This window comes from Balearica regulorum, chromosome 17 (assembly GCF_011004875.1).
Source record: "Balearica regulorum gibbericeps isolate bBalReg1 chromosome 17, bBalReg1.pri, whole genome shotgun sequence".
Taxonomy (NCBI): Eukaryota; Metazoa; Chordata; class Aves; order Gruiformes; family Gruidae; genus Balearica; species Balearica regulorum.
The window spans coordinates 572299-585154 of record NC_046200.1 but is presented as its reverse complement, the minus strand read 5'-3'; the positions used below and the strand labels follow the sequence as shown (position 1 = coordinate 585154).

The window sequence follows — 12856 nt, the reverse complement described above, 5'->3', positions numbered from 1 at the left end:
GACTGAAGCTGCACCGAACGTCTCCAGCACCCAGCAGCTGAGAGGGTCCTAACGGTCTCCACGCATGGGATCATCGTCCCACAAGTGGCTCTCGGGGTGGGCTGGAGAGAGGTGGGGAGCCGAGGAAGACCAGCAGCTCCCTGCCACCAAACCGGGCACCGGCCCCGCAGGGGAACAGGCGGCTGCACGGGGCGAGAGGAAGGTCTCATCTTCTGTGGGCTTCCACTGCCAAGAAGGAACTGCACGGCTGCCAGGAACGCGGCTTAGATTTCTGTCTCAGGATCAAAAAGAAGTCTCAGGATCAAAAAGAAGTCCAAATTAAAAAAAAACCCAAAACTAAAATTAAAAATTCAATTTAAATAGTTTTGAGCTGAAAGTCGGGGAAAGACATGCACACTACTTACACAGCAAGGAGCAGAAAGCTGTGAAAACAGGAGATTCACTTCTCAGAAGGCTCACATACAGAAAAAAGTAAGCAAGTCATTTATTTTTAAACTTAAGAGTTACAAAGTATCCACATATAATTACTAGATTGACTAAGAGAGAACATTTTGAAACAAAATAGCATTTTGTAGCCAAAGTTAATAATTTTCTGTCTGCTACAGCTACCCCGAGCCAACAGCAGGAGAGGTGAGCTCAGGTCTCCCAAGCAGCTCGCTGCCTCTGCCGTGCATCGCTTTGTCCCTTCGAGAGCCTTGAAAGCATGGTTTGAAAATTAAGCAAAGCTTTCTCCCTCAGCTGACTTGAAATGGCTTTCAGAACAGTTTCATTTTGCCATTTGTGCTTTCAGGGTTACACAACAAGTAGAGGGATTGGCTGGAATACGATGTCTTGGTACTTTATTTACGTTTTGATGCATTACGTACGAGTTACTAGATACCTAATTCAGCATAAACGCTGCCGCGGCGCGGGCACAGCTCGCCGGCTGCGTGGGAGACACGGCGGCTCGTCCTGTTACGCTGCATGCCCGAGCGTGCGGTGCTGTGCTGCAAGCGCCGTGCAGCCGTCTGCACCTCCGCGCACGCTGAGCAGATGGAAACAACCACGAGAGGCTGAGCACCGCTTCTGTGTTTCCTGCGAGTACGAAAGATATGGAAGGTCGTTTCTTCAGTTCAAAAACTATGTGTTTGAATATCGCCTGGGCTATTGCGCTTTTTTTTTTCCTTTGTGAAACACCGTGCGACATTTCTCCTGAAGGACTCCTTGGAAAACTCACAGGAATGTGAAAGGATTAAGAGTGTGAAATTTGAGTAACAGAGATGAAGGGATTTTTAAGAATCTTGGTAAGACCTCTAGCCCGGTTACTTTTTATTCACAGAACTCAGCTCAAAACTCTTGCCAGATGAAGCGCTGGGGAAGATCCAGCACTCCGGCTTACAATAAGGCCAGGAGGAACCTCCTCTTGTACCAGGATCCCCCGAACCTGGGGAGGAGCCTCCTCAAAACTCAGCTGCTGCTCCCGGGGAGTTCCTTTTCCTCATGGAGCCCCGTTTACTACCGACGGGGCAGCTGAGCAAACCTCACGGATTTGCCGTCTGTTGTATCAGAGGAGAAATGACTTTAGCTAAAGAGACGTCTCTGAGTTCCAACCTTCGCGATCCCCGTGTCCGTCACCGTCTGAACCGGGGGCGAGGGGCTGGACCCGGCTGCGGGGCTGCGCCAGGAGCTGCCGGGCCGGGGGAACCAGCCGGCCGGAACAAACCTCCTCCCCGCGCCCTGCTGCAGCCCACCGGGCAGCAACGCCAGTCGTCAACGAGGGCTGCCCCAGAGCACGGGCGACATTTGCACCCACCATCGCGAGGCCCGGGGCTTACCTGTACGTGAACAGTAGCGTTTCATTTCTTCACAGCTTGGGAAAAAAGGCTCACTATAAAAATTAACAAACATGGCACGAAATATACAATAGCCACCATTAACATCATATTTATTGTTATTTAGTTGCTCAGTAAAACATATACAGATATGTACAATATGCATGAATACAGAAGACTGCACTTTACATATTTAAAAAAAAGAAAGAAAAATAACACTCAATTTCATGAGCTATTGTCACAGTCTTCCAACCAAGCTTTTAAGAAATGAATTTAACAAGAATCAGAAAAAAAAAAAAAAAAAAAGATTACAGGATTGCCTAACACACAGCAGAGTCAAGTTTTCATATTTTACATGTGCAATAACATTTTTCAGAAGAGTTTGCTATGCAGTACGGATTACCAGTGTTTTGAGTTTTTTTTTTTCTTTTCCATGAACCAAATTTAGTACAAAGAAATAACATCCTTTTGCTTAAGGCTGTTTTAAAGCTGTAATATTCTTGGGTAGTGAATAGTGATAAAGTTATAACTGCCGGAAATCACAGCCTGCAGTTTCATCAGTCAGAATCTATGAGCGGATGGACTCAAACCAACAATTTTAATAGAGAATTTCTAAGACAAAATTAGACTATTTCCTCCATTAGCCTTAAGCAATAAAGGAGAAACAATTCTATAAAAATGGGTTATGCTCTTACACACCATCCATTGAACAGCTGTGAATCTAGTAGTTGAGAAAACCTTACACTGCAGCTTAACAAAAATAACCAAAATTTACCAGTTTTGTTTCTGTCTGCGTTCCCCCACCCCCCCACCGCCTCCCGCCCTCCCGGCGCGTTCTGCTGACCGGTGCTCACCTTGCCCCTTCCCTCCGTACCAACGTGTGAGCAGTGTGCCTTCCCGCCGGTGCCGCACACCGAGTCCTGCTTTGGGAAGGCCAGCCAGCCTCAGGATGACCACGTGGACATACAGATGTGAAAGAGCTCCCTAAATGACCCAGATGACATCACAATTCTGATGCTCGTCCCCTTCCACCCTAACACACAACAAAATCCTTACCTATTTGATGAGAGTCACCATAACTAAATGAGTCTAACCCTTCTCTCACTGATGCTTGAACAACCGAGCTAGAATAGCAGAGAAATAGTAACCCTAGGAAAAAGTGATCTGGAGAAAACTCCCAAGAGTATTTAATAAATAAGGCCTATTCTCTTCTTTTTTTGACAAACAGATATTTTATCACTCCTCCCAATTTAAATGCCAGAGAGATTTTTGCTCAGTTTGCTACTACATTTCACCTTGAAGACTAAGTGCAGAGTTTCTTTTAACAAATACCAAAGGAGTCGGCGAGCTGGTCGGGAGGTCAGCGATGGCCAGGCTCCCCCCGCCCGGCACCGGGGGGCTGCGCGGCAGAACCCGAACGCCAGGCAAGGCAGGGAGAAGCCTCCAAGACAAACGCCAAGCTGCATTTCAGCCGTTGTTCGTAATACAAAGCAAAGATCGTGCATATCTTAATGGCACATTTACCCCAGGTCTTGGACTTCTCGGTGCCACGTCCCCCGTCTGGAAGCCCCGCAGGACAAGCAGGTGCGAGCTGATGTCATTCTAGCTTCACCCGGACATTTGGGGAACACGTAGCTCATAAAACATCACTCCCTGTTGCACTGGCTCATCCTCTGAAGGAAGCAAGCCTCGAGCCGTGCGGCTCAGCAAGGAGGGCCGCGAGCGGAGGCCAGACCTCGGGCACAGCCCAGCTCTGTCACTGACGTGCCTTCGACCCAGCTCGGGTGGGCGCTGTCTGTGCCTCAGTTTCCCTCTCCACAAAAGAGTGCAACTTACCTCTTGCACAACAGACTTTTACCTACAGCTTTCAAACATGCTTCGGTTGGAAGTATTATTGTTAACAAAATTAAATCAGCTCAATTATTACCATGTAGGGCTATGATGATATTTTATGTATGGTAAAAACAATTTCAGTGCGGTCAGTGTCGAATTAATGGAGAAAATAAGTATAATGAAATTACCGCAGGCAACGCAAGCTTTGTGACAAAGCTGTAGCCTCCTGCATGTGCTGTCAGTACCAAACACAACAGGTTATGAGCACAAAGCGATGCTTGTCCCGGTCACTCATAAGTACCGTTTCTGTTCTGATCTTTGGCAAAAAGCAAAGAAACCATGAAAGCGCAGGTTGGTCCTGGCGTTGCTAACACCTGCCCCGAGTAGAGCTTGCATCGTCTCCTTTTGCTCAGTTGATTAAGTCACTGAAATTAAGCAAGATCGAATGGGTAGGAGGTTAGCAAAAGGACTGACCATGTTACTCAGCAAAACCACATGGACATAAGGCCCAGAAGGTGGTCAACACTGTTTCTAACTCCTCGCTGTCTAGAAATCCCATCCTCCCACTGCGCCCACCGCACGGGCCCCGCAGTGCCGGCCGTGCGGGAGCAGACCCACAGCTCCTGCACTTCCACGCCGTACAGCTCGGCACCTGAAGGCACGTCCCCTGGCTTCAGTATAGCCCGTCCTCCTCATTTCACAGGATTTAAAACTGTTAGGATTCCACTGGTTTATAAAGAATTGCTTCTACTTTGTGTTTCTATGAGCAAGCGAAATAGAAAGTCCCGGGGGGATGAGAACAACTCCAGGAGAGAAGCACAAGCTGCAGAGAGCAAACCAGAAGAAAAGGGCGGGTGAGACCAACGGAGGCACTGCGTTTCTACTTAAAGGAGGATTTCTCTTTAAAAGCGATCTGAAATGTTTGATGCAGTGCTCACTGAAAGGTCTCTTCCCGGTAGCACAGGGTGTGCATCCCTGACCTCAGGAAGCCTGAAAAACCTGTTCTCTTGAATGCAGCAGGAAAAACTAAAAACAAAGCAGTAAGCCACCGGGGCTGCACTCCTGTACAGGAATGCCACCAGACCATGAACTCTTCCTAAACGTTCAGCTCTAAGTGCTGAAACGCGGTATCATGTGTCCAGGCATGTGTTTCGCTGGGGTTACTCCCGGCAGGAGCTGCCAGGATGGGGTGGGAGCCGCGGACCAAACCCACCACGGCTCGCCCCGGCACACAGAACCCTCCTCAGCTCAGCAGCCCCCAAGTGCTTTGCTAGACAGGATTTTAAGTTAAACACGTAAAAATTTAAAAGTTAAACACGTATTTGGGTGAACTGGGACTTAAGAAATCACAGGCAAAGAGGCATCTTCCAGAGTGAGGGCTGACAATTATCATTCTACCAGGAGATGTTTTACTGGGGACGGTGATATTTTATTGCAGGGACAGGGGACAGCTCTGAGCTTTCAGTAGCACACGCACCTACAGAAGGTACAAAATCTTTTTGTTCCAAATCAAGCAGGCGTGAGGTGAGGCAGCTCCACAGCCAGTTGCTCCAGGATGGGCAAAAATCCTCATCCTCGTGGCAGCTCCAGCTTCAATACAAAGTAAAAAAAATATTGAAAATCAAGGTTCAAAGCTCCCAAATTTATCTAAAGTCAAGATAACCAGACCCGTAAGAGGAAATCAATCCATGCATGGTTAATAAGAGCACATTCCACTAACATTTCCAAACACTGCGAGTCTCTCTGAAGCCACGTTATGACCGAGAGCGAGGATTTCAGGCCACCCCGCGCCATTGGCATTTTAGGCAGAATTCCCTCTCCATTGGTGTCTACTGAGAACATTACTTCAAAATAATTCAAGGCCCAGCACAATCATCGAAGATAAAATACAAAGCAGTCTTCAAACTCCATCCCTTGAGGAGGGACACATTTTGCGAATTCATGACAGAAGTAATAAATAACCCTAGAGAGGCCGACCTTTATTTCACAGCTAAAACCTAAATCTCCAGTGATGTTATTAAGCTTCAGGGAGCAGAGGAAAGCGAGCTGGCCTGAGCGAGGCAGGACGGCTCACACTCCCCGTACACAGAGCAGACACAAATAACGGACAGTTACGTAAAACCACAGGAGGGTCGGATCATTGTGTCAGTCGTGTTTTTTATCTGGTTTGCTTCCAACTTTCTTCTGGAATGAGTATTATCTATCACGAGCAGGAAAGTATGGTTTTCCTTTTATTGTGTGCATCTAGTAATACTGTTCTTCACTGCATGGCAAAAACGGGGCCTCCAATGAGTTTGGGGGTTCTAACACGGGGTGTCCCTGCCCTGGCAGATTAGGAAACGCTGACTATGGGCATACAGCCCCCTGTTCGCCCCTGCTCGGGCCGTCCCCCGACCGCTGCCACTGCACCAAGACGGCTGCGGCAGAAGCCTGGGCGCCCCACGGATGCGTGCACAGGATGCTGCGTCCTGCTCCCATCAACAGCATCTTCCTTCAGCTAAAACCGGGTGAAAAACGGGCAGAGTGGGGCAGTGCCGCCTGGCAGGCGGGGCTCGGGCGACACCAGCCACAGCCGTGCCGGGACACGGTGCTGCGGGACAGCGCACGCAGGAGGCTCCAGGGGATTTTTTCCTCCAGCGGTGATAAAGTGGGAACCATGGAGCATCACCAGGACCAGGAGGCTGCAGCCATGCTGGGGAGCAGCCCCCGCTCCGCCTCGCGAGCAGAGAGGAGCCCGGGCCTTCAGTGGAGGAGATAATGACTCTGAGCTGTTAAATAAACTTCCTGTTAGACTTATTTAGAAAAACACCTCTCTACCTTCCCCGGCTGTGTCTGAACTGGCCCGTTCATGACAGAGCTCCGTCTCTGGGCTTCACCAGAGTAAATACAGGAACGAGCGTCCTTGCCTCGCAGGGGGAGGCGGAGAGCAAACGAGGCTGAACGTTATTAGCAACAGAACATCATTTTCTCAGGAAAGGGCAGGCTCGTTGCCTGAATATTCAACAGAGCATTAACTGTTTGGTTTGTATGTGACTGGCAAAAGCTGGGTGTCAATATAATATATAATATAATGATGACCATTTCACTTTAACCGGCGTTTATTCCTGAACTGCTGTTCTTCAGGATCACCATTGTAATAAGCACTGAACAAAGCAAAACAAAACAAAACAAACAAACAAAAAAAAAAGTAAAACAAAGCAAATGAGGAAGAAGAGGAGGAGGATGATCTTTGTCTTATTATGACATACGTGACTTGGACATACGCTGAGATGAAAAAAGAAAAGGCCTCATCTATAAATGTATGCCAAGGTTACAGAATAATGGGAAAAAGTGGTCTAGCAGGAAAATCTTAAGCAAAAGTGTGCTAACTGCAGAAGGGTTAACACTGGTAACATACTGTGGCAGAAGATTAAAAAAAAGTTGAGGTTTACTTTAAATTAACCCTTTCCAGTCCATATGCCACTAAGCAGGTACCAACCTAGAAAAATAGTCCACCTAGCAGTAGCGGCCTTTTGAAATTAAAAAGAGAAAAAAAATAATTTCTTTTGTTCAAGTCAGGGCGGCCACAAAAGTCCCAAATCTGTTGGAGATGTCCGAGTGCAGGGACCTCCACGTCGGCACCGCAGTCCGGCCCTTCGCCTCGCCCACGTCGTCCGTGCAGTGGACCGAGAGGCACTGCAGGTGGCTGCCGGTCTGCGCCGTGGCCGAGGTCTTGCTCGGGGGAAGGTCGTGGGCTGGAAAGGGTTCACAGAGAGAGCGTTAGGAGAACCGTGCAATGCAACCCCATCACCTCGCACAGCCGGCGGCACACGGCAGCAGGGATGGCCCCGTGTCTCCGCACCCGCCTCTGCCCTGCCGGCCCGCGCCCCAGCTCCTGCACCCCCGGCATCCCCCGGCATGCCCACCGCTGGCACAGCTCCCTCTGCCCACCCCACAGCAAGCTTCTCCAGATGATTTTTCACCGTGCCAGAGAAACACCAAAAATATTCTCTTTCACATGCACTTGTTTTAAAGTAAACCAGCAATACATTTGAACGTTGAGGATGTATACACGACTGATTATGTATGTCCTGGATCGCAGCACAATTGGGAGTTTTCACTCCTCTTGCACCCTCCGCTAGCTGAAATCGATACTGAAACCTCCCCAAGCAGGAAAACAGCCCCAAACCCTCCGTGTCCTCCAGGTCATTCCCATCGTCAGTCTCTTACAGGCAGCACAGGTCTCCCTGTTCATCTCTTTTAAGGAGCACCACAATAACACTTTTCTAATAATTTCTTCATTTTAGGACTTTGTATGATCTTTAGCCACCATTAATTTCTGTTAATCACTGAAACAACCTAAATGATGTCCCGGGCCTTTTTCCTCTGGATTTTACAGTTAATATGAAGAGTAGCTAGAATTGTTCCTTCCAAAGTATACTGGCATGTACTCATGGCTCATTCCCACTGTCACCCCATGACTTTTCCTTGCTTCCATTCTTATTACTTTCAAGCAATCTGTTGCAAATATATTTTTCTCATCTTCAAAATTTGCCTTGGTGCACATGTCCTCTCCCTGTCTGGCACAGCCGGGGACACCTTTCTGTCATCACCTTCTTCCTTGCTGAAATCAATGACTTCTTTAGTTCTCCTCCACTGCTCGTAGTCCAATCACCACAAAAAGCCCAAAGACAAGCCCCACACACACACACTTCAGCCCTCACCCGGTAAATCCTCACTTCCTCACCAGCCCCGCCACGGGCTCCTTCTGACGGAGCCTCTGAAACAGCCAGGCAGCGGCTCTTCCTCACCCTGGCTGGGGCTGGGCAGCCCGGCGGCCGGCGCAGGCTGGGGCTTGCTCCCCTCTCCCCAGGAGCCAGCCCCGGAACACAGAAAACCCTCTTGGAGATAACGCACCCCCGGGAACGCCGCTGCTTCTGCCAGGGAGGACGCCCGAGCAGATGCAGACAGTCCCCCCAGCCCTGGAAGGAGGGCTTTTTGTGGGGTAAAATCAGTGAGTAAATAGAGGAACGATGCAAGACAAAAAAGCCAACAACATCTTGACAGGCAGCCTGCATTTCCTCTCATCCACCATTTCGTTCGTATCCACCCAGAGCGCAAGCGGCAAGAGCAGACGCGCTGCAGCACCAGCTAACGCGGGGACCGTAACGTCTCTGACAGACCCCGAGAGTTCCCGTCGCGCAGGGCTGAGGGTGATGCTGCAGTGTGCCACGTGCCAAAAAATGGCTGTGAATCTTTGACCTCCTTAAGGCTTTTCTTCATCTTTCTGATGTCCCACAAAGCCGAGCAGTGTGGGTTTACCACACTTAGGGGCAAGGTGCATTTGTTTCACTTAACCAGCCACTACACCAGATACAAAAGGGGAACCGGAGAGTTTGTTACACAATCACAGTGATACTAAAAAAATATAATCTTAAACTAGTCTGGAAGTCCCTGATTTAAACTGGAAAATGTTTTTAATGCTTGATTATAGAATGTCAGAGATGCTCACATTCAAACCAGTATCATAACACCATACAGAGAAACTAATTAGAACCTGGGGACACGATGCTACAAATGATGGGAGAAGGACCGTGGCTCCAGAGCAGTGCTGCTGCCTGCTCAGCCATGCGCTGTATTAGTGCAACCACGGGCAAAAGCAAGACAAAGCTCCGTTACACACCTCGGTCTAGCAGAGCTGTGCTCTGGGTTTGCACTTCTGTAGGATACCCTCACTCACTGCTCGAACAACGCATCCAGTATCAGCAGGTCAAAGATACTCACGGTCTCTAAACTCCTAAGTGGATTACAGTCCCCCGTAGTCGACACTGGGTTTTTTTAGTCAGTTTTGATAAACATGCAGCACTGAGGAGCAGAGCTGAACCACAGAGCGTTCGCTGTGTAATACCCAAACGCACAGTTTGAGCAGGCAGAGGCGGCACTAGTGCAGCCTGCCTTTGCTCCAACGCTGGAACGCTTACCCTCCTTTCCTGCTACCCCCCAGCCTCATCACACCCCAGACCCTCTCCCTCCCCTGCACAGTCTGCACCTGCCTCTGAAGAACAACGAGGGGTTTTACCTCCCCGGGGGAGTGTTTCCTCCTCGGGCCTTGACACAGGGGGCACATCCGTGCTGCGGAGCTGGTCCCATGGCAGCCGCGCACGGGGCAGGGAACAGCGCAGACAGCTCCAGCAGCACAGGGCCAGCAGCTGCGGTAGCGCAGACCGGTGAACCCCAAGCTGACATTATGGTGCTGCTTTGGGAAAATCACAGGGCAAAACCAAGACTCCCTAAACAAACGCTATTTGATGAAGTGTTCAATTTCAACTTAGTACCCTGAATGCAAATATACCTGAATAACTTGTTATTTAAAAAATGTTTAAAATTCAAATGGGAATGCAGAGAATTGAGAAAGGGAAATGTTTTTCTTATTTGTATTTGCTCGCATCCCTTACAATGCACACAGTTCCCATTATTTTTTTATTCTTAGGACTCCCTGACTGTACAGGACATGCTGGCCTCGGTACAGGAAAAGCCAGCGCCTTGAGATTAGTCTCAGTGACAGCAGTTTTCTTCCTCTGCTGCAGAGAAAGAGGAAAGAGTCCCATTGCTGAACGGCTGTCACGAGGGGCCCAGGGATCTCCGTGGCGTTTCTGCAAGGAGCATTTACTGCAGGGCTCCAGGGTACCGACCTCTGGCCTGAGGACACAGGGACACCCATGGAAGGGGCAGAGGCAGCGCGTTCCCAGAGCGGGACCCTGCGCCGTGCGCCCGGCCGGGATCAGAGCTGGAGCTCCACTGCACTGTGCTGGCAGCGACGTCTGCACCGGCCGTGCAGACACCCCCGACACCCAGCACGGATCAGGTCCTCAGCCAATCATTAAGTTCATACGCCACAGGCATCTAAAGGATAAACAAGGCTTATTTACTTGTAAATCAGCAAATTATTTCTAAAACATTTGCTGTGGATAAAATTCATCAGCGAACTACTGATAAAGGAATCCATGCAAAATCTGTCCCGCAGTGATGAACGGGATTCAAGGAAAACCCAAGTAAACAAGGTGAGCAGGACCTGATCCTAAGTTTGTGAAGTTAATACCGATTGCCAGTGCCCACATGATGCCTAACTCAACACCACTGTGTGGGAGCTCAAGCTCTCTTGATCTATTGTTAAGAGCACAGAAAATTATGCATTCAAGTCCAAAACAAAAAGAGGATGAGAGCTTGCAGTAAGGCTTCCATTGGCACAAGTGTTCTCAAAGCCAATCTGGAGGGAAATATTCGGTGCAATTTATTTTCTTCCAGTATTTCTGTCTTGATAAAGCTATGATGCTTTTCTAAAAAAATCCCTTTGTATTAAAAAATGAAATTTGTGCTGATCCGCCTGATGAGAACGATGTTCTTAAGCACAAGGCACTGCCTTATACTTGCCCAAAACAGTCGTACTCTCCTAGCAGATCTGTTTCCCCAGCCTTCCTCGCTGTCTCTCTGCCTCCTGCAAACCAGCAGTGCCCCAGCACCCACCCTCTGCGGCACACGCAGTCCTGAGGGGTGGTGTTAGTAGAGACTGACGGGACTCAGCAGGTTAAAATTAGTCAGGTAATGCAAGATGGTGTCATCACGTCATTGCCTCGCAGTTGCCAAGTTTCAGATAAATCACTGTCAGTCATGAGGTACGCCTAACTGAAAGCAAGGAATTTTCAAACAAATTACGTTTAAACTGCACAACTGCCTCTATTAGCAGCTACTGCAAGAAACTTGTAAGTGTTATTAATAAAAGCAATACCCTTGTAATAAGAGCCATCCTCCATACCCAAGATCTCAAAATGGTCTGGGTGGAGACTTCCTCTCCAAACCGAAGGACGTGACACAACAGAACCTGGGACAGATGCAAGTAAAACTACCCGGTTCGCAGGATAGCCTGTGCTGCTTGAAAACAGCAAATGTTGAAGTAGAGATAAGGGATGAAACATCACGTGTAAGCACACAACGTGTTCACATAGAAGGCATGAAACTCAAAGCAGTGAAGTGACCAAAGACCAGCAGGAGTCTGCCCATGGCTGAACCGTGATGGTATCTTCACCCCAAGAGGCTGTGGTTAGCGCACGTCCTGGCCGCGGCAGCCTCCGCGTCTCGGGCACGCCATGGTGGGTGTTAAGCCAGGGAGGACAGTCACCTGCAGAGCAAAAGCCACCGAGCTGCCTGCGGCCGCAGCGGGATTTGGTTCCTCTGGGGCACCCGGTGCCCGCCCGCCCGTCGGCGGCAGCACCTTCTCACACACTGCGACTGGGTGAAGTCGTGCTGGTCCCAAAAGCCAGTTACTGCATGGATCAAGCTTAAATTTCTAGCGCTGGAAACTATTTCTTCCGTTTACCTTGACTATAACAGGTCCTACCATTGTCCTGTCCAGAGCAGCGACTCATACTCTGTATTTCAAGGAGGATAAGGACAAGGACAACCCACCACTGTGTATCCCAGCCAACTGTGCAAAATTGTTCACAGCAGAGAAAATTCCTGCAATAATCGCTGAACGCCCTGGAAGTTAACATGAGGTTTGATTAATATTAGCTCAGCTTGCACACAGGCACTTCCAAGAGCCAGCCACAACATCTGGAAGAGCAGGGTGGCTACGGCAAGGAAATATTTGCAAACATTCATTGGAACATGAAAGCGAATTAAGTCCGGCCATTTTCACAGCCCTTACATGCTTGTGTTCAGCCAATATTCCAGCAAGTTTGTTTATTGCAGTTCAAACTGTACATTTTAGGTAAATATTCTAAAGCCTTGTCTGAATAGTTTGGTAACATTCATCAGTTACAACAACATACACGAGCAACGGTAAGAATTGTATCAAGCAGGTGGGACAAGACCTCCAGGCTGCTCTCCTTCCAGAGGCAGATGCGTACACAGCTTCACATTCCCAAAAGACTAAAAAAAGCTTTTTTGAAAAATAATATTAAAGTTTGCTTTTAGGTAAAAGCAGCACATGAAGCTTTTGAACAGGTTTTACCCACACGAACACATTCCAAAGGTTAAGTCCCAAACAAACCAGCTAACAGACAGAAAAGCACAGCCCGTGACAGACTCACCCAGCCTCTCCCGTGCCCGTATCCTCTGCTCCGACCCCGCGCGCTTAGGAAGCTGCTCTTCCGTCCTGCTCCACTCTGCAAAGGCATGCACGCCTTCAGAAAATAAAAGGTTGCTGCTTGTTTGTTTGTTTGTTTACACAGCGT

General features: G+C 48.9%; 1 protein-coding gene across 1 annotated transcript in view; it reads right to left on the bottom strand.

The window, feature by feature from the left end:
• Nucleotides 1-1898: 1898 nt before the first annotated feature.
• MN1 (MN1 proto-oncogene, transcriptional regulator) overlaps nt 1899-12856 on the bottom strand; it is a 41291-nt gene continuing 30333 nt past the window's right edge. The window contains 1 exon segment of the mRNA XM_075769354.1: nt 1899-7378. Coding sequence (XP_075625469.1) covers nt 7194-7378 — 185 coding nt within the window. The 3' untranslated portion in view covers nt 1899-7193.